At 40.6% G+C, this 26,398-nt stretch overlaps 2 protein-coding genes across 4 annotated transcripts in view; one reads left to right on the forward strand and one right to left on the reverse strand.

Moving 5' to 3' along the window:
- Positions 1 to 25,086, forward strand: part of C10H15orf48 (chromosome 10 C15orf48 homolog) — a 30,146-nt gene extending 5,060 nt beyond the window's left edge. The window contains exons 4-6 of one of the 3 annotated variants that reach the window (XM_038146871.1): positions 6,103 to 6,226; positions 18,613 to 18,777; positions 24,557 to 25,086. In XM_038146871.1, the coding sequence (XP_038002799.1) occupies positions 6,103 to 6,226; positions 18,613 to 18,777; positions 24,557 to 24,588 (321 nt within the window). In that variant the 3' untranslated portion in view covers positions 24,589 to 25,086. Of the gene's footprint in view, positions 1 to 6,102; positions 6,329 to 18,612; positions 18,778 to 20,028; positions 20,516 to 24,556 lie in introns of those variants that run through there. The other 2 variants (XM_038146870.1, XM_038146873.1) reach the window with 2 other exon arrangements.
- SLC30A4 (solute carrier family 30 member 4) lies at positions 9,169 to 26,104 on the reverse strand. The gene is made up of 7 exons (XM_038146869.1): positions 25,410 to 26,104; positions 20,521 to 20,667; positions 15,383 to 15,536; positions 14,895 to 15,132; positions 14,488 to 14,593; positions 12,087 to 12,221; positions 9,169 to 11,456 (listed from the first exon to the last, which is right to left on the reverse strand). The coding sequence occupies exons 1-7, from the start codon at positions 25,798 to 25,800 to the stop codon at positions 11,302 to 11,304; spliced, it is 1,326 nt and encodes a 441-aa protein (XP_038002797.1). The 5' UTR covers positions 25,801 to 26,104; the 3' UTR covers positions 9,169 to 11,301.
- Positions 26,105 to 26,398: the final 294 nt, after the last annotated feature.

Consider the following 26,398-nt stretch of genomic DNA (forward strand, 5'->3'; position numbering starts at 1 on the left):
TGCAGTTGTTGTCTGCCTTAGTGCAGAGGGTGGCTGTCCCTAGGACTAGCTGTGGAAAACAAACAAGAGTAATGGGAATGATTCACTGAATCCAGCCAATGTTTGGTGTTGGACACTTCTGAAAAAGCTTTCAGGTTAAACAAACATGGCACAGTTTTCCTTTGCTGTCTGAAGCCTTTGCTGTCCAGCACATCCACATGCCATACAGGAGCACATGGACAATGAAATCCCGTAAAAAGTGTAACTGAAATAGAAATAAAAGTACTACTGCTGGTTTGGCCGGGGGCACTGGGGTTGGTGAGTGTTGCCCCTCAGGTGCTGATGTGAACAGGCAGCAGGCAGCTTGTCTGCCCAAAGCTCTCTCCATCGGGAAGCGGCCGGCGCAGTAACGGCCCCTGCGAAGCCGTGAGCTGACACCGCATCCAGAGCACTGCCTGTGCGCCTCGCCCTGGCCAAAGATCACACACCCTCACCAAGGCTGTGCCAACCCTAGTTATGCTGGACCTTGCCCAGATGAACAAGGGGTTTAGTTTAATGAGCGTTTACTTTTAGATAATTTTGTTGTGCGTACGTTCTGGCCAGAGCCATTACTGGGGAGGTGTTGCCCTTCAGGGCTCACCCAGGATGTGAGAGAGCCCCTCACAGCATGGGGAGCCCAGGGCCTGGGACAGAGTTCACCCTAACAAGTGAGAGCTGTCCTGCAGCATCACCATGGTGCCTGGGTGGGGACTGAGGGCCATGTGAGCAAGGTGTAAGAGTGGGGGTGGCAGAGCACTGGTTGGGAGCCCTAGAGACAGTTTGTCTGGGTATCAAGATATAGGCCAGGGCTGGCCTTCACTGCCAGGTTACCATATTATTTTAAATAAACCTTCATATCTTAGAAACAGGGGCATGACAAAGGGCTTGGTTTGGTGTTGGTTTTCATGTTTAAGACTTCCAAGGTTTGGCCTGGTGTGCCAGACCGGCTCCATGGCCTCTGTTCAGGGGTTGTGACACTGCATGGCTCTGTCCCGAGTCCCTGGAGGTGTCTGGGGTGTCCGGGCTGCTGGCTCTGTGTGTGCAGCCCCATGAACAGGCCTGGCTGTGCAGCAGCAGCAGTGACAGCCAGGGCTGGGGTGCTGGGCTGGCAGGTGTGCTCTTGTCCTGGCTGGCAATACCATTTCTGCTGCTCATGGCCAAGATTTGAATGTGTGTAACATTCCCTAAAAGATCCGCGTAAATAACTCAAGACTTCATCATGCAACATTTTTAAGACAAAGCAAGTCACTTTTGTGACCATCTCTCCATAAGGTTTAAAAAATACTTGTGAGCATCTGTTAAAATTCAGGTAGATGTGCTTCCGGTTTTACTGGCTGTCAAGCAGTAGAAAAATAACTCCCTTCAACCTGAAATATTCAATATAGAGTATTTCTAGAGTATTTCTAGACTCTGGTATTACTTACTTGCTGCCTCTCACATCCTCCTCCCTATTGTCTACTGAGACTCATTTCTTTTTTCACTTTTTGGCACGTTTTCTTCTTGCCAAATCTCTGTCTCACCCATCAAAACAAACTACTCAGAAAAAACTTAAATTTTTCTTGGCCTAATTTATTTCTCTATTACTACTGTTTGTTGGTAGACCAGCACTGTGTTCTAGAGTAGATCAGAATATAGTTAGGCTGGTGGTTTAAACTAAGAAATTAGGCAGAAGAGGCCCTGCTTTTAATGTTTGCCTTCTTTCTCCCTTTCTCCTCATCTGCTTTGCTTTATTTATGCTGATGTATTGTAATAAATGCATCATGGGTGGAAAAAAGGCAGACCCTTACTAATAACAGTAATGATACATAGACTGTAAACATTTCATCAAGTCATTATATGCATAAATAAAAAACTACTTTAAATTGTCTTTCCATTTTTTCTAAAAATGAAGCACAAATCTGAGCCATAAACATAAGCATACATTATCTTTCAACAGACTCACATAAAAACATTTGCATTTTTTCTTCGAATTTGTTAACAAATTAACATTATGTTGGTAGGTAGGGTCCATTCCACCGAAAGCTCTCTCTAAACTATGCTGCTGCAGAAAAATAAGGGCCATATCTACTAATAATATTATGGGAGGCTCTTGCTCACCTACTTCTATCTGGATATCTTTTGAGTGAGGGCTGTTCTGTTACTGAAATTCTAAATTCTGTTCATCTGTTGTTTCTGTGCAAGTAAATGGTAAAATAATTTGTTCATGTTCTGTAACTCCAAACTTGAAGTGGTCTGGCAGTTTTTAATCATAAGCACTATAAATCACAGTGATTCCTGTGGCCTGGCAGACTGTGATAATGCCAGTCCAGACAGAAGCTGTGAAACAGCTTTCTTTCATTTGTGTATTTTTTGAGTAATTAGAAGACATAATTTCTGTAAGTTCAAACTCCCTTAGCTCTCCCTCAGCCAGATTTACTGACTTCACTGACCCCAAGTGTTGCTGAAGCAGGGCGAGGAGATGATAGCTCTTGAACTTGGGACTTTTATCACAGACATTGATTATATAATCAGATTTCCCTGCTGAAGGGCATGGGAATTCTGCATAGACATTGCTGTTACCAAATGATGGTAAACTGAGAATCTAGAGACTCTAGAGCATAAGTCATTAGGATACAGCACCAAAAATAGACTATGGGGACTAGAGCTCTGTAGCAATCCTGTCAAAATCCTAAATCATTAAATCATGCAGTCCCAAGGCAGAGCCGCCTGTATCCCATTTTACAGTTCCAGTTCTGTAGAACTCTTTGGTTTTCTATCATTTTACTCAATTTTACAGTATTTGGCATGAGATCAGTCTGGTCTGGTACTTTAGAAGTAGACTCTGGGCTCAAGGACTGCATCAGCCTTTTACACAGAACTGTATTTATCTTCAGAAAGCACTGATGCTGTGTGAGGTGTAAATGAGGAACGCTCACCTCCCCACTAGATCATAACAGAGATTGTCAACAGCATAATGTCAGTGAAAAGCTGGAGTTCTTTCCCTTCCTGTTTCAGTATTGGACACTGAATTTTTCATTGCAAAGTTCTGTATTATCTGAGAGTTCAGAAAGCCACACAAGTCTGAAAAACTTCTTGCATGTACATAAATGTGTTTAAGCTTTCAACTTTAGCAAAACTATCACATTCTTCATCTCCTGTTGGCTGCCACTTCTTTAATTGAAATAAATGTATTTCTAATAGGCAGGTAACTAATAAACACCTCCCTTTATCTGATGCTGCTGCTGCACAAACAAGGAAGTAAATGCAAAAAGTCCTGATCCCTGGTAGTAACAGAAAAATCTTATCAGTTTGCCAAAGAAAAGCAGTCATCTACTGCTAATAAATCACCAATTCACTACATTAAAAGAAAGGGAAGCATAGGGTTTTTATTCAAGCTGTTAAAACTGTTTCATTTAATGATGCATCTTTCCCTTCTGCTGTGACTTTTATAATTCAATAAAGCCTAAATATTTTTTGAAGACTGTTAGCACTATGCTGCCCATGCTGTTAGCATTATTAAATGTGTTAGCAGTATGCTGCCATTACTGTGTTTAGTTTTCCTCTTGGCAAATGCTTTGAATGAAACATGCTATGGTCAAAAAAAATTAATTCATCTTCAAGACTACAGTATCCACCTTACTCCCTAAAGCAGAAATCCACAACACAATCCCAGTCACAATGACTTGCAGTTCTAGTCATTGCCTCACTGCCAAGCTCTTGCCCATAATTTGCATGTTACAATAGCATGTTTTACAAAATAGATGGAAAAAAACATTAGTTTGAAGTTAGGTGAATGTTTTACACTGAATGTTTTTGTATGATTTCAGGGAGGCATGGAATTAATAGAGTGAAGTTTGCAGTGGTTGTATATATATACTAGTGTTTTTTGAAAATTTTCTCTCTTCTTAAGAAAAATTAAAATGCTTAAGAACTGGGCCTGCCTGTGCTCAAGTTCCTGTATTTTTATTCGTTCCCAGAGGAGGCATTTCCACTACACGAAACAGGGTGTTACAGGGAAGTTTGGGCTTGAGGATTTACTGTTGAGAGTGTCACTTCTCAGTAGGTGTAAAGGGCACAGGTGTACACCCTCTGCAGTAAACAGAATTACCACCAAAGTCATAGGTGGATTCCCTCAATAAAGAACCACAGTGTCTGCCCTTCCTGTCTGCTTTTAGAAATCCCCACAGTTGTCTGGCTGGCAGTGCCACAGGTATAACCTGCATTCCTTAAGGAATAGTACAGCACAGGGTGTTGCTGTAGCTACAGTATACATTTGTTGAAACAAAGTGTAATCAGTTACAAAAAGCAAAAGCAAAGTGAAGTTCTTCATCTACAGGGCTTTTTTCTTCTTCACTAAACAGATAAAAGAAAGTATGGCAACCCAACAAAGAAGGGAGATGGGGGCAACTCCAGTATTCTTTTTTTTCATACAGTAATGAAAGTTTTTGGTGTGGGATAGACAGTTAAAACATACCTTGTTTAGGAGAAAAGTGACTGTAAAACCATCAGATATCTTAGTTGAACTGCACAACAGATCAATTTCTGCTGCATTCTGTAAAGGAAATTGGTATTGATTTCATTTCTGACCACCACAGTTTGCTCCAGGTCCAGTAGTATGTTCCATACTTGGTTGCATGGTAGTGTAATGGAGTCTAATATTTCCCAGTTGCTATCTGCACTACCCACATGACCTGGCTTTATGTTTTCTTCTCTCCTTCCTTTTTTTGTACACAAACACACCTTGTATCATAAACAAAATATGAACTTGAAAAAATTAAGAAGAACTTTTAAAAAAGCCATGCAAACAACCCTGCAGTATTAATAACCCTGCTTGGCCATAGCAGGGGGTGGGCTGGTTAGTGGAGTTTTATTTTGTTATTACTCCAATTCCATGATCAGCTTCCTTCTAGCTCTGACAGCTAAAATTAGGAACTAGCTCTTCTCTTGATCCTCTCCTCAGAGCAATCTCAGACGTGGTAAGTCTGTGGAAGAAAAATATTCTGCTTTCATTTCTTCTTTACAAAGACAGTTAATAAGAGTTAATGTAACGAGCTGAATAGCTGCATAGCTATCCACATCTAAAACATATCTTCATTTACAGCTAACTGCATGAACCTTTAACATTTGATAAGCAGAGAGTTACTGTTCTTTGATTTTTCTATTATATGACTTGAACTTTGCTCTGTGGCAAGTTGAGGAAGCTAGGTTGCTTGAAAACCATCCTTATTTATTCCATCTAGGTTCGGTTTCAAACAAATAGAAAGAAACCAGTGTATAACTGGTTGGGCAATTTCTGTTTCCAGTTTAAGGTGTGTCTCTTCTGCAATAGCTTAGAAAATACAGAATTGCTTAATAGCTTCAAGAAATTAAAGAAGACTTTACTGGAAGGATGTTGTGGTCTGAGTTCATCAGCCTCCCTCATCTGTATTTTCTATATCTGAAGTCTGTTCCATTAAATCCAAAACCACCCCTGTAGTAGCAATTGCAGAATGTAAACACAACAATATTTGTCATTTATAATTGTACCTGCATAGTTTGAAACAATTTTTTTTCCCTTGGTTTATGTTTTTGATTGAAAGTGTCCTCTGATTCTTCAGGAAAAAAGCACAGTCAGGAATGTTTCAGATGGAAGCATCTGTTGTCCTGGAAACATGAACTCAGCACCCCAAAGCAGGAATACTTATTTTCATAGAAACAAAGGGCTTGCATGATAACTTACCTTGTTAAGGATTAATATTAATTAATATGATCTAATTACATTTCAGGTATCGGTAGCCTTAACTAATTTCTACTCATATGATTGTTTTTTTCTTAGATGTTTGTAACTGGAGGAAAGCACTAGAGCCTGCATTCCATGTATTTACCCATATATGCCTTCAAGAAGTGTCTAAAGTCCTTCCCAGTAATGGATTAGACAGTCTGTGTTGGGTTTGTGCTTTTCCTTATTGCGTCCGTTAAAAAGTTAAATCCCCTGTGGATTTTTAGGAAAAAGTAAGAGGATTTGGTGGGGGTCTATTGGGGGGAGGCAAGGGGGGTTTGGTGCTGTTTCTTTACTTGCTCATAAGACATTTCCAGCATGGGTAATAGAATATGTTCCCTCGGCAGCGGAAGCCTCCGTGGCTCTCCTCGGCAGCAGCTCTTGGGAGCGCTGGGAGCGGAGCGCCATCGCCTGGAAAAGCCGGGAACGGCCTGGAAGGCTGCCCGGGGAGGAGAGCCTTTGTCCATACAGGTGTGTCACACTTGTTCCCACAGGGGAAACAGGAACACGAGAAATCTGTTAAAAATGCAGAATGATTGTATGCTACGTTGAACTATAGAGCACCGTAGTAACTATGAAAGTGTTTATCTCAAAAATTCTGTTTTACAATTAAAAGGCCAGATACTAGACTTAGGTAACTGGTTTTATAAGTTCAAGTTTCATCAGTTTATTTAGAGATTAATTAAATAATTTCTTTGTGTGTGCTTTGGGAAAAGAAATAGAAAGATTACAGGCACTTGGGTGCTCTTAATGCACTCGGGATAAATGCAAGTTTTTAGTCTGCTTGCGATCTGGGTCCTTTTGTTTATTCATCAGCTGAACTAAAAGTCCCTGTGTGTATCAGCACTTCGTTTACTATGTAAAACAATGCAAAACACACTCTACACAGACAACACTGATGATTTATGTGCCCTCATGTACTGGCTGATAATGGTCCTGGAGAAACTTATCTTTTTACCATGTATAATAATAAGACAATCATGAAACAGTCATCTTAAGGATAAAATTATATTTTTGCTCATGAAATGGCTTTTTTTCCCTATATAAATTGATGCCATAAAAGGTGTAAATGCTTCATTGCTATAATAAAAGCAGTTATTTTATCCTGCATATTTAGCACCAGTTGCTTTCAAACTGTGCATTACTGAGAGAAAACAATGTAGAAAAGGAAAATAGAGATAAAAGAGCAAAAATACTCAAAAGAGCCAATATAATGATGAGGATATCATCATTTTACAGCTTTACACACAGAAGGCAGTCACACGTGTGTTTTAAGAGCAGATTGCTGTGGTGGCTGCAAAACAGAAAATTGAAAGGATCCATATTTATTCTAGTAGCTTCCAAAGTTGTGTCAGGTATTTCAGAGAATGAAAGAGCATGTAGGGTCCTGGCTAGAGCATTCAGCTGTGGAAAATGGAATAAGAAGAGGAGACCAGTAGGGGATTTTCCAGCTCCAGAGCACAGAGACTGTCAGTGCCCAGCACAATTTGTTATAGAGGGGAGGAGAGGGTGAAACTGGAAAAGGAATTAAGGGTGGGGAATGTGGAGGTTTTTTATGGTAGAAAGGGAATCTAGAGGCTTTCAGATTAGGTCTTTCCTGTGAATTAGCAACTTGGTTAGAAGGCTTTTCTTTTTTTTTAATTATCAAAGAGGAAATTCTCTTCAGGCAAAGGCAGGCCTGTATTTGAACAGCACAGTTCTTGGGGTATGTTCCACCCCTGGTGCAGTGAGAGAAGCTCCTGGTGACCCTGTGAGCAGCAGTGCCCAGAGTGTGAGCTGGACATTATTAATGGAACTGTGGAGATGACAGAATATGGCAAGAAAACAGAGAGGGAAGCTGAGAGCAGTGGCATAATGGAAAGAGCTGGTGATACATGGCATTTGAGCTACATGTGCTCGCTCCTGGAAAAGCTAAATGTGTTTGGAGCAATCAGCAAGAAAAAAGACCTTGGCAATGCCCTTTTGGATAGAGGGAAATGAGCTGGATACTTCAGGGGATTGTCCCCTTCTCTTGAGATCCCAAGGGAACTTCTCTGGCAATGGATTATTGGACTAGGAAGGTGCTGCAGAATGTACCATGTCTTTTACCCAACTACTCATCTTTGTTTATTACAGTTATTTGTAGAGAGGAATAATGCTTTAACAGCCCTGCCCTGTGCAGCATCAGTGCAATGTCCTCATGAGATCCCACCAAAATACCTGAACAGAATCCTTGCCACTCATTACTTGATGGGTGTCTTCTGGGGTTTTTGCTTCTATGTCAGAAAATTACTTTTAAATGCCAGCCTTCTGCTTTTCTGAGTCACTCTGCCACTTGGGAGTGATTCTGCAAGATATAGCAGATATGTACAGTAGTGAGATAATTGAAGACCAGATTCAAGTATGACATTTTAAATGGTAATTCTGCTGGTGAAGAAAGAAATGCTGTTGGTATTGAAAAGACAAAATGTCAACACAATTAAAAACAAAAACCAAACCACATATTTAAGCAAGGAAAACATTCAGAAACAAAATTTGTTTCTGATAATTTTCGTCTTAGGATAAGAACACTTCAGAAGGGAAGAGTAGGATGTGAGGGTTTGCAGTCTACTCATATGAAAATGTTTATTGACTCATATGAGTAGGTTGTCATCAAAACTGTATCTGTGCTTCAGAAAAGGATGGGTGACAATCACAGATTTAGAAAGGAAAAACCTTCTCCTAGTGTGGACTTTCAGAAGTGACAGAATTTTCCTGGAATTTCATCTGTTCAGTCAGCAAGAACATTCCAGCACAGCTCTGGAAACCAGGGATACTCGTTGTGGAAACCTGCTTGGATCTTAGAAGTTTTTTGTTTAGAAAGAAGTTCTGCTGAGTATATGCATTTTCATTTTAGGCAGAGGATTTGTTAGAAGGAAAAGAATAGTGTAAGAGTGTGTAAACTATCTTAGCCACATTAAATAATCTGGGTTGCAAAAACATGAGACCTTATTTATTATAATGCCCCTTTTCTCTGAGCTAATACTGAGAACAATCTTGGAGTAGCTATAAAAACTTACTGATTATTTTATTTGTTATTCTCATTTCATCTTCTGTTGCCTTTTCTCTGAAATTCTAGTCTACAGATCTTGGCAACAAGGGCCCCTCAAGGGTGAATGTAGGGTTTCAGGAATGTTTTGCCAGTTGCTTTATGATGATCCTTCACCATACTTTGTCAGCTTATACTTTCTGAAGTGCAATTATTGCATGTGAAATCACAAATCTTAAATTGTTCTGACTAAAAACAGAGAATTAAATCTATGTATAGCATCTGCAAACTGAGTTGAAGCTGTGTTCAGACATTTCAAAACACAGCTGCCCTAAGAATCAGATTGCTGTAAGAATTTGAAGATGATTAGAGAGAGAAATACAAATAAGTATTTTATAAGACAATGTGAAGTTTAAGAATTGATTTAATAAAACCCACAATAAAACAACACACCTTTTTTCTTCAATTAAACAAATGTACAGTAAATTATTAAAAAACTGCAAATACAATACATGTCTACTGTACTTCAACATCTAATTACATCAACTGTAAACCCCAATTTAATTAAAACCCATTTGAGCATTAGTATGTGCAAAATACCTGTTGTTTCTGGTTTTTGCCAGTAAGTTTCAAAGGATGGGATTTTTCATTAACTGTGATATGGCTTAATTAATGATAGTGTTTGTATTGCAGCATTACCTTCCCAAGCACAGTGCTGCTTTTCAGCTGCATGTGCTCCCATGCTGTACACCAGTGTTCCCGTTTCTTGCCCAAACAGATACAAACACAATCCAGTGTTATGTGCACTTTGTCCAGATTCACAATGTGCTGTCAGCTTTCATCAATAAAAATTCATCATGTGATGCCTACTTCCAAAAAGGGAAGAAAAGAGGCCAAAATTTTGTTGCCACCAAATCAGCCTTATGAAAATGTGAAACCCTAGCGAGTTTCAAAACAGAAAATAGCTGAAGTATTCACAGCTGAATATCACAAAAACCATAACTGGGCAAAAGCTTTCCTTTCTGATCCACACAGAGAACTACTTTTCCTGTCAGTGAAGTTCTGCAACAAGTTAAAGTACAGAATAAACAAAGAATATTTGAAGCCAAGTTCTTGCCATCTTCTGAACTTTGTAGATCATGTTCTTGCTGCCCTTAGCTTCCTGAATGCCAATGACGTCAGAAGCAGGTCAAATCTGGGCTCGTAGGTGCATGATAGCTTGGTGTAAAGATTTATTATCTTGGGTACATTCAGAATACAGGGGCTCCACAATGAGGCCAAACAGTTCCACGTTGTGGGCTCTGAGCTGTCCAGATGAATTCAGTCTTTCCAGGTTGCCTCCTCTCTGTGAATACAAAAGGGCCTTTCTGCCACTGTAGGCTGTTATGATATTGTTGTTCAACACCTTGCTTGGATTTTGCTTTATCCATCAGCTAAATAGTGGGAACTGAAGGGCATTCCTGTCAGGATGCTGCCACACTGTGCTTAAAGCAAAGATGAAAGGTCAGAGATTGTGATGGGTGGAATTGTGCATGTCTAAAACTTCTGCTCCCCACTTTCCTGTTAGATGCACTGATCTGTAGATTGCATTTGAGAGTATTTCCAAGTCAAATATCACTTCTATCATTTGACTTTTCTTTTAAAACAAAACAATCACGGAAAAAAATATCAATTACAGGACATTTATTAATTACAATTAGAATGCATGCTAATCAACTGGCCTTTTAACGTGAATCAAATGATGGTTTAGACATTCAAGATTATTAATAATAAATTCATCTTACAAGTCAAAACTTTGTAAAATAAATAACCTGTTTCTAATGTATAAATCCTATTCTAAAACACATTAAAGATAACTGATCTCTTAAAACACTTTGGGTCCAGTGTTGGGTCACTAGATAAATACCAGAAGTCTGGGCAAGGATCTTCCTGTCTGGATCTCTGAATGCCCAGATTAAAGCTAACTTTCTTGTCTGGGTACACTAAATTCTGTATTTTGCAGTGTCTCCAAAGACACAGTTTCAACAAGAATTCAATTTAATGTATGTGTTATTAGTTTGAGATACTGTCTGAAAATTACTATTGCAAAAATACTGAGTAATGAATTTGGGGATCATGATATATTGTGCAACCCTGGTATGATCAGCTTTAGACACTTTTGACTGAAATACTGAATACCTGATTCTCCTTTTGGAGTGCAGGTGCTTTGTGGTACGTAATGTTTAAAGGACAATATTGGACTGTAATTTGTGAGGTATCTGCAGAGCCACGTTCCAGTTTGTAAACAATAATCCAAAACCAGCTTTGTCTCAAAATCATAATAAATTGAATAAACCAGTACGACGGAGAGAGTGAAATACATGTTCTGTAGGGCGACCACTGCACTTCTTGCAGCACCAGTTCTCCCTGCTGCATGTCCCATGGTACAAATCCACATATTAATGGGTACTATTGGATAATTTTCATTTTGCATTTATTGCTCTCAGTCTTTGACTACACAAGGTAAAGAATAAGGCAGCAGTTCCCAAAACATATGAAATTAGGCACTGGAACTCTGACAACTCGCGCAGGTTTTGCTCATTTCCTGTTTGTAACTCTGAAGCTGGACAGAGCACTTGTACATTCCAAACGTGTTCAGCAGCAGTTGTCGGGCCTTGGACTGAACGTCCTCCCATTTAGATGAACTACCAGGAACTGCAAAATTAAGAGAAGAATTAATAAATTCACTCCTTAAGAAACCTCAGCAATGCAGAAGTTTTTATCATGGTGTCACCAATGAGAATAATTTTTGCTCACACTTTTTATTAATATTGTTCTTGTGGTCACTGTGTACTCTGTCTTTATCATTTTACACCTCTCTTGATAGAACCCTGTGTGTGTCTGATACTTTCCCCCCAAAAACCTGAGCTCTCTTACTAAGAATAGATATTCATAGTATAGTTAGATGTCTGAATCAGCACATATTTTGGCAAAACATTTATTTTTCCTATGTTAGATTGTTCCACATTAGAACTTCACCTTTCTTTCCCTGAACATGTAAGAAAATTTCGGAGGAGAAATTTTGTGTTGCTTTTTTTTCCCTACACAGAGAATCTGCACTGGACATTAGGGCATGAATGTATTTTATTTGCACAGTTTTCGTTTACACCATGTCTTTCTTGGCCAAGGTGTTCTATTCCTTGCTGTACAAAACCGGAGTTAGTAGATTTTCCTTCCCCAGAATGATTATTTCTTGGTTCAATTTAAATAACAATATGAAGAGGAAAAGGTGGGGTTTTTCCTAAACTTGGATTTAATTTAGAATTATGCTATCCAGCAGCTTACCTAGTTGCAAGTGGACTATGGCAGTTGTTTTTCCTGCAGTGAGAGACCAAACATTTAAATCTTCTATAGAATAAACATCCTCAATTTTCATCAAGTCTTCCTTGATACGATCCACATTTAAGTGCCTTGGAACTCCTGTGATACCAAACGTGAGATAAAATTAATTCCGTCTTCTGCAAAGTCTCAGTAGCCTTTAAAATGTCACGACAGATCTCAATGTCAAAGGAATTAGAATTTGTGCTGTTGGAAGCGATTAGTAACTTCCATGTTATCAACAGAAAACAATATGGAAATGTGCCTGTTAAGTCTGGTACGGATACAGAAGTTGTCCAGGAATTGCAGAGCTGTCTCAATGGAATCTTCTGTCCAGAATCCACACTCTGCCAACAGCAACATTAGATCCTATGCAATGATGTGCTTTTGTTGACAACTTCACTGCAGCTTCTAACCCTTAGTAACTGCTTAGGCCAGACTCTAGGGTCAAAAACAAATGCTAGGGCCTGTCTCCTGAAACTGCTTTTCAGGTACGTGGGATCATGTTCACAGGCTACAGTAATCCACGTGCAGTGGTCAACACAGAGGACTGTGTTTTACAGAGTGTCATCTCTGCAAATCAGAGATCAAGTCCTTTTGGTATTTTCAGCAATACCAAAATACCAGAATACCTTTTGGTATTTTCAGCACACATTTCCCTAACTTACCACCACCATCCTTTTTCTGTACAAAGGGCAAAATCAAAAGTTTAGATGATCAACATGGGTCAAAAGCTAATGCAGGTACTGAATAAACTCTTTCTGAGTAGTTTTGATGCTACAGTAGCTTTTATTGCTTATCTTCTAGTTTTATGGAGTTTCTTTATGTACACTATGAGGAGTTCAGCCACTTGCTTCTCAAATTTCTTCAGACTTTTTGCATGACTTCTCTGAAGCTGGTGCCTTACTGTCTCTTAAATTATGTTATTTCCAGTACTGTCTCTTTTGAAAGTTCAGTGTCTAGGACTGTCTCACACGAAACAAAATCTTCCTTCTAGTGGAGACCATCAAACATTATTTAGTGGATAAATAACTAGCTAACTGCCTGGTATTTGTACAGCTTTCTTTTTCCCTGGAAAAATGGACTTAAATTCTCATATCTACATCATACTTGTGATGGGCTTCCATTCTGCCTCATAAATCTATATTAAAAGCTAGAATCTCGTTGCTTGTGTTGGACAGCTATTTAATTTCTTAATTTAGCATTCTCAGTATAATGAGAAAACTGAAGTTAATACCAAAAAGTTGATTCAACTTCAAGGGCCTTGATGCTGCAGCAGCAGTTTCCAGTATAAACACAAGGCCATTCTCTGGAGATCCGGAATTTCAGCTGGAAAAGTACCCTAGTATGCATAAAGCCCATATATCATCACTTTTAATGACATCATTAATATGGAGATTTTTATGACAACTGGGATACCTATGCAAACAGCTATAACACAAAACATCTGGAATCTGATACTTCATTAGTTGTCTTATCTGTTTTCTTCAGCTAAATCTATTGCCTTGGAGCTAACTGAAGGTTCTTCTAATTTCATAATTTTTGCCTTCTCAGTGAACTACTACTTTGATTTTTTTTTTAATCTTATGTGACAGCAAAAGCACTTAACTGAAGATTTTGAGGTTTCTGATTGAACCTTGTAACACAATAAAAGTAAAGTCGAAGGTAATTCACATGAGACAGTTAGGAATGGGCAGTTAAAACTTAGGATTTTTCTCCCAGCCCTAACATCTTCACTTTTTATAAAGTAATAGTACTAGATCAAGCAGTAACAGTTGCCATGTAAGCTGTGAAAAAGCAAAGGATGTTGCTGACATGTTTCCCTCTATGTCACACAAGATAAGATCCTTCAGCCCATGTTCAGCTTTTTCTTCCCTTTTTTTCCTGCATTTTACACCACAGTTAACTTGCAGCTTCCCCTATGGGAACAGTAGATACATGCAAGAATACAAAGGCACTTGTGGGAAAGGGGAAGACAGGACTGGCATGAACCACATATCCAGCCATTTGCCTATGCATTCACTTTGACTGCACAAGTAATTAAAATGAGAGTGTAGAACTGAGTCTGGGCAAATATTCACTTGATTCAGCTGAGAGTCACTGCAGGCACACAAGAAAGTTCTGTACATTTCACATCTGCATCTCCTGATGGTAAAGAGTAGGCAGACACAGGACTTGTGTTGTTCTGGCCATAGTCAAAGACACCTAAAAACTGCTGCAATTTAGAGGAGCCATAAAGAACCACCAGACTAAAGCAGCACCAAGACAGACAGGTCTCCGGGTACAATCTACACAGAGATTGGGATCATGATGTCAAGAAAACTGGTATTTTCCATGTAAAGTACTGCAGATTGGGCACAGATCTTACCTTCCAGAATAATAACTCCCGTGTCACACAGAATTCGAACTGTTGTAAAAACCACCAGTATGGAAAATACATATGTACATATAGGATCAGCAATCTTGTATTCTGGCTGCAAAAGGGAAATTTCACAATGTCAAAGGATGTATGAAAACAAGATCACTTACAAAAATGTGTCTCAGAAAACACGGTTACTTCTAGTTCCAAGTTTCATGATTTTTTTTTTTTTGTTTGAATAGTTACAATATAGTAGTAGATACAGTTTTGCTTATTCTGCATGAGGTATGAAGCTTATCATAAAATATAATTCAAAAGGTATTTTTAATAACTTAAAAAACAGGCCTCTCTTGACTTTAATCACCAGAGCTGAACTGCCAAGATTCCCCGTGCCTCCAGGAGAGGCCCTTCCTTACCTTAAAGCGGATGATGTAGGCAGCTACGAGCACCCCGATGCTCTGTACCAGGTCCCCCAGGGCGTGCACAAACGCTGCTCTCACGGCCAGGCTGCTGTGCCCGTGGCTGCTGTGCCCGTGGCTGCTGTGCCCGTGGCTGCTGCCCTGGGCTGCGCTCGGAGAGCTCGGCTGAGGTACGTGAGAGTGAGCGTGGGAATGGGAGTGAAGGTGGCCAGATTGATTCAGCAGAAACCCCATTCTGAAAGTGGAAGAAGAGATATGCTTCAAGAAACAGGCTTTAGGGTTTGTTGAGTGGGGAGGATTTGTTAGGGTTTTTTCATTTTAAACCAAATAATTGAAAAATAACACTCGGTGTAATGTCTTGTCTTATTTGGGAAAATTAAGAGGTCCAGCAAAATTACATCCCATGACAAAGTTACAGGCCATGAATGAATTAGCTGCTTATTGAGAAATACATTTATGAGTGTTAATGGAGAGAAAGATCTTACATCAAGTTAACTGCAACACCGACGGCTGCTGTGATGAGCATGATATCACCATTTATTTCATAGTCCATATGGATAGTTCTCTGAACAGCCTCATACAAGAGGAATGCCATAAGGATATAGACCAGCAGTACACTAATGATGGCTGACAGAACTTCTGCAAACAGAAAGCAAAAAACATTATAAAAATGTGTCTCAGATCCATTTCTATTTCCAAATTAGAATGTGGACAGGGCCTTATTCTAACTACTTTATCCATCTCATACCTAATAGAAACTAACAAGTTGTGCGGCAAATAAAACTTGTAAAACAGGATTAACCAACAGAGTTTGTTCTAATTCACTCCTTTATATGTCCCTGTCATCAGTATATACCTCAAATTATGCTTTCTCTGAAAACTTCTGCACAGGTGATGATCCTGATGTCTTCAGATAACCCAGAACATTTGCCTGAGAACTCACAGGCAAAGGCCTTGTCCAAGGATAAGGAGGAGAGGTGATCTCAAACATTACCAGCCTACCCACAAATAAGGGAAACCTTGATTTTAAGTGTCCAGAGTATTAAGCTGGATTTAGAAATTACTTTTATATATCCTTTTGTATTTAGGATGGAGAAGAAATTACAAGAAGATAAAGAAATCAAACAGTACAAACTTGTCACACATGATACTCTTAAGCTCCTTGACATATGTGTTCATAAATGCTATCTGAGGCAGATTTCAGCTACAAAGGCTTGCTTAATGTAACTTCCTGTATTGCTGTGATATGTTGTTCTAACATTATCTAATATTTACCACATGTTATTATTTCACAAAAAGCAAGAGCATTATAACCATTATTTTGGCAGAGGAATTTTATCTGATCAGCAGGGACTTTCAAAAGGAAACATATATCTAAATAAAGATAAAAATTAGAAAACTAAGAAAAACTAGTGTTTCATTGTCCTATGCTTTCTGCTGCCCTTTACATCTGTGGAAAGTGGTTACAGTTCTCTACAAGGTTCCTGCTGTTCAGATAGGAGGTAAACAGGGCTAAATATTTTATAGGTCAGGACTTTTGTGCTGTCTCAGTACCCAAGCCATGAAATTGTGCTGGTAATAGCACATGAACCTGAGAAGGGTGAGTCCACACTACAGTTTTAAGGTCCTACTATAAAGAAAATAGGTATTGCCAAATGGGCCACTAGATTGCTTTTATCATAAACATACTTTTACCCTCTAGCTTCATATTTTAAAAACTATCGCCTGCAGCAGCTGAAACTTAAAAAAAAAAAGGCAACACAGCTGACAGGGAAAACATTAGCCCAGTTAAAGACTGTCTCAGTTATAATCAAGTTAATACAGGGCTTTACAAAAAGCCCTGGGAAAACCTTAATGCTTGCTCCATTGTATTGCATATAAATCTGCAGCCATGCCTGAGTAATCTGTAATCATTATGCATAATGCTCATTACTGTCACTTGCCAGATGGATCACTGGGATCTCAGCCTTCCTCTGTGAACTCAAAGATCAGAGGTGGAATTAATTTACTTGGAATTGTAATGGTTTTTCTTCCCCCTAGTTCCACACATGTTGCCCTGATTTATTCCCCAGTAAGGGCAAAATTCTGCCCTTGGCTGTACCATAGCTCTAAGAATACTCATCTGAGAATTGCCTCTCTTCTTCCTCTGCTTTCAGTCTGTCAGCCTGAAGTATAACTTGGGTTACTGCAGATGTCTTCTCTAACAGAGAAGTGTTTTAATTTTATTTATTGAGTGTTACAGAAAAAAAAAAAGCATGCAGCTATATTAGCATTTAAATGTCACCAAAATCAGTTGATCCATGCACTGAATTTTTAACATCATTATGGGAGAAGAAACTCACACCAACACATTCAGCTGCTGGGTAGTGTGTCAATGCCTGGATGAGGAACAGCATTATCAGGCATTAACAAGGCTCTGAAAGTCAACTGTCATAATCTGAGATGATTCCAGAGCAACTTGAAAATCCTGGAAATATCCACAGAAATGGAAATTATCTTTACGAAGCTGGCAGATTATTCAGGGCAAAAGTCCTAAAAATACACAATACATTGCTTAGAAGGTTTTCCAGAATGCTTTTTTAAAAACTTGTGAAGCCATAGCACATTAGTAATTACCAGAGAAATAATATAGTGTGCTTTTACAATCTAAAGCCATGTTTTCTGCAATGGAAACCAGTGTTTTCCTTGCAGTTTCTTCCAGAGTCACTGTCACATCAGCATTGTAGATTTGTGCTGAGATCTTTCACTTCTTGTGAAATGAACTGTGCATGGTCTCAGTGGACTGGCTGACTCTGTCATTGCTAACATTGTCTCTGCAGCAATGGATGAGTGCCAGGTTCCATATCTATGCTTAAATCTGCTCAGTGTCTTGCTAAAAAGGAGGTATCTGCACTTGGTGGAGAAAGCGAACTATTTTCGGCTTCAAGAATTTAATTCTTCTTTAACATGACTGCAGTTTCCATTATTTTGTCTTCACTTTTCTAACCTATTCCTGAATCTGTCAGCTTCCTTTTCACAACTGAAAATGGAATGAAACTGAAGATGGAACTTATGTATTCAAAAAGAATTCAAATAAATGAAAATTAGTGCTAACTTCCTTCTGGAATTTGACTAGACAACCAACAAGCCTCTTGCTTTTACAAGGCAATGTGTATGGGAATAATTGAAAATTCATCATTCTGCAAACAAAAATTATAACAAGTACCAGAAACATTGTTCATTAGAAAGTTTTCATGCCTACTGAATGGATGATGGATTATCTTAAAACTTAATGCAGAGCAGGTCAGCGATGAGACAGTTCTTGCACATATTCCCAGCTTTAAACAAATAATCCACATATTCTTCTGTGACAGATGCCCAATCTGTACCCTACTTTTAACATCCTGACATGTTTTAACATCTCTCTTGTGAAGTTTAAGCTATTGTTGAACTGATATTATTTGCTGACAAGCTTCTTACATATAGGTTACTTGGAAAAATGTGTTACAACAAGGATATACCCTAGAAACTGCTTTGTTCCATTGCCAGCACTCACTGATGTGTGAAACTGGGCCCTCAGGCCACAGCATTCAGACTGGGTGCCTAAAATCAGGCCAATAAATTTCACAAATGTGAATTTTTAAAATACCATATATAGTAATTTTGAACCATCCCATCTTCTGTACTTTGGGGGTCCCTGGCAAAGCCTTGACTCACTTCCTCTTCCTTCCTGCAGCACAGAACCTCTTCTCCCCAGCCCCAGGCTCTCCTCCTGCTCACCCAGAGAGCTGCACTGCTGCTACTCATGCAGGATGGTTGAAGTTAAAAGGAACCCCTGAAAACTGTGTAGTCCTGCTCAAAGGAGGGTCAGCAACAGTGGCTCGCTCAGGGCTGCCTCCAGGTGGGTTTCATGTATTTCCACTCCACAACCTGTTCTAGTCTTTGACCACCTGCTGGCACTGAGAGCAGAAAAGGAGGAGCAATTGTTGCAGAACTGAGAGGCTGCTCCCTGTAGCTGCTCCTAGAGAGAAGGGCAGTACAGGTTAATTTTGTGGGCCACATCTGGCCCATGCACCACCACTAGATCAGTCTGGCTAGTATTTGACTAGTATTTTTCCCAGCAGTAAACTGGAAAGAAAAAAATATACAGAAAATGAGGTGGCAGGAATCCTCAGGGATTTCTTCTTTCACATTAATTGAAAAGTCAGTGAAAATTACAGAATTGAGTCATATTTTAATGGTTAAATAAGGTCCTTTTATTTTTTTTAAGATAAACCCCTGTTTTAAGCTAGGCACGTTCAAGGTATGTGCTATTTGATTTTAGAAGAGTTACAAAGACATATAAACTACCCAAATTATTTTGAAATAGGGTTAAAGTATGTATGAATGCTAACATCCTTCTGGAGAGTATGAGCAAATGCCAGGGGCATACCTGCAAGGTCAGGTTTCAGTATCAGAGGAGCTCCTATCACAAAATTAAAACTTCATGAAAGAAAAGTTTGTAATGGGAAATGCTGGCATTGCTAATGCTTTCTTGCTAGAGCCCCAAAGAGCTTAGCTAGTGTACAGAGTTATGCATTCATGCACTAGTGACTAACTGATGACAAATGACAAGGAGTGATGAAGTTGTTGAATTCTACTGCTGTTCTAGCAGCCAAAATAAGAATTGCAAATAGTGACTACACAAGAATGAAATTCCTTGAAAAATGTATGCTACAGAGTGCTATAGAAAACAGGTAGAAAACTGGGACACTAGAAATTATCTATTTCATGAAAAAGATACTTTGAAGTTTTTGCTAAAATGTCTACAGACCTGCAGCTGTATATTATAGCCAGTTAGCAACCACATGAAAACACTCTTCATCATCGTTACATTTCCAAACATGAAGTAATAAATCCTGAAAATATTCTTCCAAGGGTTAGTCCATAATTCTGTTTATAATTCTTTTTAGAGACACCTAAACTGGACAGAGGTTAAGTAATTTGCTGTATTGTGCAAACCATGGGGCATTTTGACCTCAGCTTTCTGTGGTTTGGGGAATGCAAGAGGAATACTGACTTATACGAGTTCTGGCAGGGCAGAGCTCTCTAATAATATGTTCTACATAACTTCTTAGTTGTGGATTAAAATGTAATTTTTCACATTGAATAGGATCTTTTTCCAGTATCACAATTCTGCTGAAGTCAACAGGATTTGTTACCTCCTGGGCACTGGCAATAATCTGTTGTGAACAACCATAGGCTGACATGCACAGCTCCTGCACCAACAATGTCATCATGAATTCAATTCCCCAGCCTTCCTCTTCAAGATGGAAGATGAGTCAAGCATTCAGAATTTAACTCAATCTGCTAAGTGCCAGTTCCACAGAAATGGAGGGACTTGCCCTGCTCCCAGTGAATGAAATTCTGCCGTCAAACTTTGGGCCAAGTTTGGTTTTTTGGTTTTTTTTAATCTATTCACTTGTAGCAATACAACCTAAGCAGTGAATCCCCAACGGTCAGTGAAAGGACACTGAGAATCTGTTAAAGCAACTCTTAGGTTTGTTGCTACTTTCTTTCTAGCTACTTGTTCTTCTAGAATTAGGTGCTCCTTACAGTTTTTGCTTAAAATACTCTCTAATAGCAAAATCTGATAGCTACATACCTAAGCGATGAAATCCAAAAGTGAACCTCTTTGTTGGAGATTTTGCAGACAGCCAGAGAGCGAGGAGGGTCAAAATAATACCACTAAGGTCAGTTAGCATGTGAAGTGCATCTGTCATAATTGCTAGACTGTTAGCAACATAGCCACCTGAAAACATAATAGGAAAAGTCAGGACACGTGACATTTTTAATTATTTTACATACTATCCTCTTGCATAGCTTACAGTTATTTCTTTTCAGAATAGTGCAATAAGTACATGAGAGCCATTCTTATACCCTCTAAACATGGAGGGGTGTTTGCCATTACAAGCAAAATGCCATGGTATAATTTAAAGCTACTATAGTTGAAAGTGCAGTCAAGTGTGCTTTCTATTAAGAGTAACATAGAAAGGATTCACTCCTGTTATTTTAACAGAGACTACTTGCATCATAATGTTTGCAAGATCAGGTCCAAAACAGTTTTGTATCTTTTCTTGACATATTACTGCACATGTGTATAATCAACTGATTCTTTTGTTAAACTACATCTGTTAAACACTCTGACAGAACAGAGCAGGAATAGAACTCCGTAGATTCAACAACCAGGAAATTTACCATCGCCTTTGTATTTTTATTACTTTATCATTTAACCTTAATTATTCCCCATCCTGGCAGAAGCGTGTAAGTTCTGACAGTATCTATTGCAGACAATGACTTTCACTTGTACAGCATTTTTCTTTGTTATTGATTACCATAAGTTTTTCTTGTAATAATGAGCTGCATTGAGACAAATAACCTGAGATCAAAGGTTAATGTCTTTGTTCCAATTCAATTGCTAGCGGTGCCATTGGATGAGTGAGAGATTTAAACAATGCACCTCTTGCTTAAGTATCCCTTATACAGAGGGGAACCAAGGACAGGCTGTGTTGTCTCCCATATGCTTGAAGGTAAGCCCGTTATCTCAGAAAAGATCAAATCTTCACTGTCAGCAGCTCAGCTATTATTTGGTTTCTCTTTTTACTTTGAGATTGTCATGCAGCCTGTAAATTGTACTGAGCAGAGTGTGCAGCTGGTGTGCCATTTGGCAAGGCTTCAGGCTCCAACTAACATTTCAAATAAAGAAATCTTCATATACAATTAAAATTGTCTTAATGAAGAGGCTGACCAGAGGAAGTAGCAAAGGGGAGTTCACAACTGGCTGACAGCTTTTAAGACTGGTCATAAAACCTGTGTGTGTGTGGCTGTGGGTGTTCTTATGTACCCACCTGCAGACAGAGCTGCTCTCTCCTCTCCGGCCAAACATGGAGCACAGCTGTACTGCAGTACTGTTTGTGCCATGGCCACCTACCAAATGCACTACATTTCAAACAGCTCCTTTCCTCCAGCCCCTTTCTTCAATTGTTCAGAACTTTCTATGTCAAATTCTTCTGAGGCTGAAATTCTCCAAAAGGCCATCGCAGCTCAAAACTAATGACTTTTTTAAGATTTAGCAATTCAGCAGCTTTTTGAGTAAAATGAGTTATGTCTTTCCTTTCTGAATTAATTTGTGTTCTCCCATAATTAAAAAAAAATATTTAGAAAGTGAAACTCAACCTCTTTTATAGTCAACAGAGAAGAAATAATAATTTATATGTAAGGACATTTAGTTCAGCACCTTACATTATTTACAGTATATATGTTGATTCATATGTATTGTTTTGAGAATCACTTTATGCAAGAAGAGTCAACTCCACTCCAGCTAGCCTCTCACTTTTAAAAATTTTCAAAATAAAAGTATAAGGAAGGAATTCAGATACTGAAGCTAAACATAATGCAGCATGTGGATTAAGAAAACATGATTGCCATTTACGAAATCCTGCAATCAAAGGTTCTCTGTTTCTAAAGGTATGGGCTCATCACGTGGTTAAAGGTGCTGCCTAGGGGCTGTTTAAATACAGTTGGCAACTTGGAAAAAAAGACATCTGTAACCTTTACAAATAGCAGTGACCCATGAAGGACAGCAGTTCTCCTCATGGATGATCAATTAGAAATCTCTAAACATAGCTGAAAACATCAAAAGAGAAAAGCTAATTAGGACTTGCAATATGTTTTTCATTTCTTGATGCACAATGGTTTCCCCAAGGTGTAAATTGTTATCTAACTGGCCATCAAATTAAGCAACAAACACTGAGATAGGCTGAAGTAATGAGTTTGGAAAATATATGCCAATCAAGATCTCACAAAAAAAGCTGCTGAAACAAGATTTCCTTCATCTTGACATTGGTAACAGACACCAGAAAGATTTTTGCTGAAAAAATTAATTGTCTGATGGAATCTTCTGCCTTTCTAAAAGGAACTCAAATCTGTCAAAGATCACAGAAGGAAGTCAGTTAAAATATCCTACACAATCAGAGTTTCCCAAATGCCTGAGCTTCAGATCAATTCATAAAGTTTGGAAATTTTAAACCAACCAAATACAACACAGTATAGGGAGGGAGTGAAATAAAACAAACAGGTGGGACACTGACCCAGGACTTGGGGGCTGTATCTCTAATTACTCTTCTGCTGATTATTACTTCATCTGTGACAAGTCATTCAGGTCAAGATCCACAGAATTACAAAGATATCCAAACCCTCTATTTATTCTCTGTGGAAGATGGAAGCCTGAGTATTTGATGGGTCTGACCCTCAGTGCTCTGATTCTGTGTCCAAAGAACAAAATATGGCTGGAAACAGCACACCCAGAGCTGAGGAGGACAAGTCCACAGCCCTGACTGTGCAGGAAGAACAACAGATGATGTGACAGTGATCAGAGTATTTTTACTCTCAACATCTATTCTTTCTAGAGCTCTCCCTGTACTAGCTATGGAGAGGTCTCCAACAGCATGAATTGGATCCAAAGCCCCAAATAGAAACGCTCCCAGTGACTTCAGCATCAACCTGCCAAGAGCTCAGACATTATTCAGTAAGAGACCCTCCAGATGAACTAAATTCAGTGTACATCAGAACTCTGATACAATCAACTAACATCACTCTCACGTTAACGGATGTCTAAGCCTAAAATACAACATCATTGCTTATCAAATTTACCTGAGTTCATGCTGAACCAAAATCTCAGCCAGAGAAAAAACATGGAGCCAGGGGGCAAATGGAGGCATCCAGCCAAATCCCCACAGGTTTGACACCTAGTGCCTTAGCCATAATAAGCTGATGTATTGTGGCCATGTTATTAATGACCAGCCACACACTGAGACATGCTGAAAGGCAAAACCACTTATTTCCATTAACCCACATTCCTGAAATAAGGCCCCAAATAAAACTGGTGCAGACACAGTCAATATTCTGGTCTCTGTCTGAAAAATTGAACATTTCTTGTAGGGTTTTTTCCCCCTACATCTGTGGGACAAACTGCAATAGTTATCCTCCAGCAATTATTTTTTTCCCTATCCATCTTGCACAAGTTTGTCTTAAGAGCACGATTCACAGTTGTCCTAGCAAAAGCACCCAAGAGCATGAGCTCACTTCACACAAGTACTCGACTCAATTTGCAGAAGTCAGGAGGAGGATGTAGATCCTATGCTGCTGTTCTTCACTTCCAGAAAGTTTTTATGATTTCATTTTTGTGTGTGTTTGAATTATGGCAAGTAATTAATCTGATTAGCTCTGATTCAGACTTGAATGTTGAAATTTAAGAAATTTAATAGCAATTAATTGCTACGGAGAGACCTGGCTCAACATACATATCAATGTACTGGCACTGTGCAGTGGTCCCCACAACTCCAAATCAGGGGACAGCGGGTGAGAACATTAAAGCATTTTTCAGGAGGCTGAGTCACACCCAACAGACACTTGCACTGCATGGCATGGCTGTATCCAAAGTACAGACAGCAACAGCACAGTAAGTGAACAGAGATTAGCGGATAAATACTGAACTTTGTAAAAATGATTAGACAATGGCAAAGGCACAACATTTAACAGCTAATCTATGCATCTCAAGGACACTCACACTTTATTTCAAGTGTGCTGCTGTAGCCTATTTGACAAAGCACTGTTGTATAATGCTGGTGTATAATGCACAGGTTCTCCTCATCCTGCACAGCACGGCTGTTAGGAGGGAGCAACAAAAACTGAACTTGAGCAAAAGGTTCATTCTTCTGACCAACAATCAGGTACTTATATGGGAACTAATTTTCAGGTAAAACCCCACTATACTTCTGCAGGTACTAACAAAAACCACAAATAATTTAATGCAACTACTTGCTATTCTTATATGTTGTAGCAGGAAGTGTTAAAATAACTGTCACTTTAAATGCCTGTGCTCATATATTTATGTCTGGATGGAGCACATGCTTGTCCAGAGCACAGTAGGACATCAAGTTCTCAAGGGAGTGATGTCTCCACTGGATTGCCGTTGATAGCTCAGGACTTGTCTTTTTAGTTCTAATAATAGTGTGTATTGCTGTATCTGGTGAATAAAGACAAATACCCCCGAGTATTACTTTCATTATTATGGTAAATGTCACATTTAAAACTGTATTTTCCTCTTCTTCTCTTGTTGCAAGCACAGCAAGATTTTATGGCCGTTGATTAAAAAATACTGCTACTGAAATTGTTCATGCCACTTCTCCTTTGTTAAAAACAATTTAAAAACTTACAAGAAGAAATAAAAATCCATTAGACAAAGAAAAAATTGTATATTTTATGCCATTTCGGGGAATCGATAAGAGACTGAGGTAAGGAAAGTTGCAAATTCTTTCAAGGAAAATACAGGTGGGCTTTATTCCCTCTCACTCTGCACGTGCGGCTCATCTCTCTCGTCTCTCTAAAGGACTGATGGTTTCTCTCAGTAAATACTCAGAGCCAAGGCCACAGCAGCCTAACAAGCTGTGAGGCACCGTGCCGGAGGGACAGCACACAAGGCCCCCGACTCACCTATGAGCTCCCCTGTCATGAAGAGGAGGTAGAGGAGGGCAGCGAGTGTCAGCCGCTTCTTCACCTTCCTCTGCTTGGAGCGCTCCCGCCGGCTGCTGCAGCCGCTGCAGGGGTCCGGCCGGCCGGCCCGGGCGCTGCGCAGGGCGATGTCCCGGTCCAGCAGGGACTCGTCGTCGGACGGTAGCCCCGGGGACGCCCCGTTCACCGGCGTCTCCGGGGCCGCCTCCGAGCCGTCGTCCGCCACCACCACGCGCAGCTTGTTAAACCTGGGGAAGTCCTCATCCCCCACCTCGTCCGAGAAGTCAAAGGCACTGGAGTCGTTCAGGAACAGAGGGTCCTCGCTCCTCCGCAGCAGGGACTTGATGCTCGTCCAGAGCCCGGCCCCAGCCATAGCGGCGGCGCTCGGGGGCCTCGCCGGGCGCGGCCGGCCCGCCGCGGGCGGCTCCGCTGGCGCAGCTGTGCCCTCGCAGGCGGCGCCCCGACCGCTCGTCGTCCCGTCAGGGCATGTCCCCTACATCGCTCCGCCGGGGCCCGCGCAGGTCGGACGGAAAGAGGCGCGGGGCTCCACAGCGGAGCGCCCCGGCACCACCGGCCCACAGCGCCGCCTCCGCGCCGGGCACCGCGCCGCGAGGCGCCGTCACCGCCCGAGCCCCGGTCACCCCGCGCAGCGCTCGGCCGGCGCAGCCCCGGTCACGCCGCGGCCGGGCAGGCGGCGCCCGGCGCGGGGCCGCCTCCCTGCCGGCGCAGGGGGAGCGCCGCCGCCGCCATGCGCGTCACATCCCTCCGCTCCGCTCCGCGCCCCGCCGCGGGCAGCGCGCCGCCCTGGCGCTCCCTGCGCGCTCCCGGGGCCGCCCCGCGCGCGGCGGCCGCAGCAGTTGGTGCGAGTCGCGTCCCCTGCGCGCCCGCGGACTCCGCCGGCACCGCGCCTGCGCCGCCCGCGCGGGACGGCCACGGGTTCGAGTCCCGCTGCCGCCGCCTCGCCGCGCCCG

Source organism: Motacilla alba, chromosome 10 (assembly GCF_015832195.1).
Source record: "Motacilla alba alba isolate MOTALB_02 chromosome 10, Motacilla_alba_V1.0_pri, whole genome shotgun sequence".
Lineage (NCBI taxonomy): Eukaryota > Metazoa > Chordata > Aves > Passeriformes > Motacillidae > Motacilla > Motacilla alba.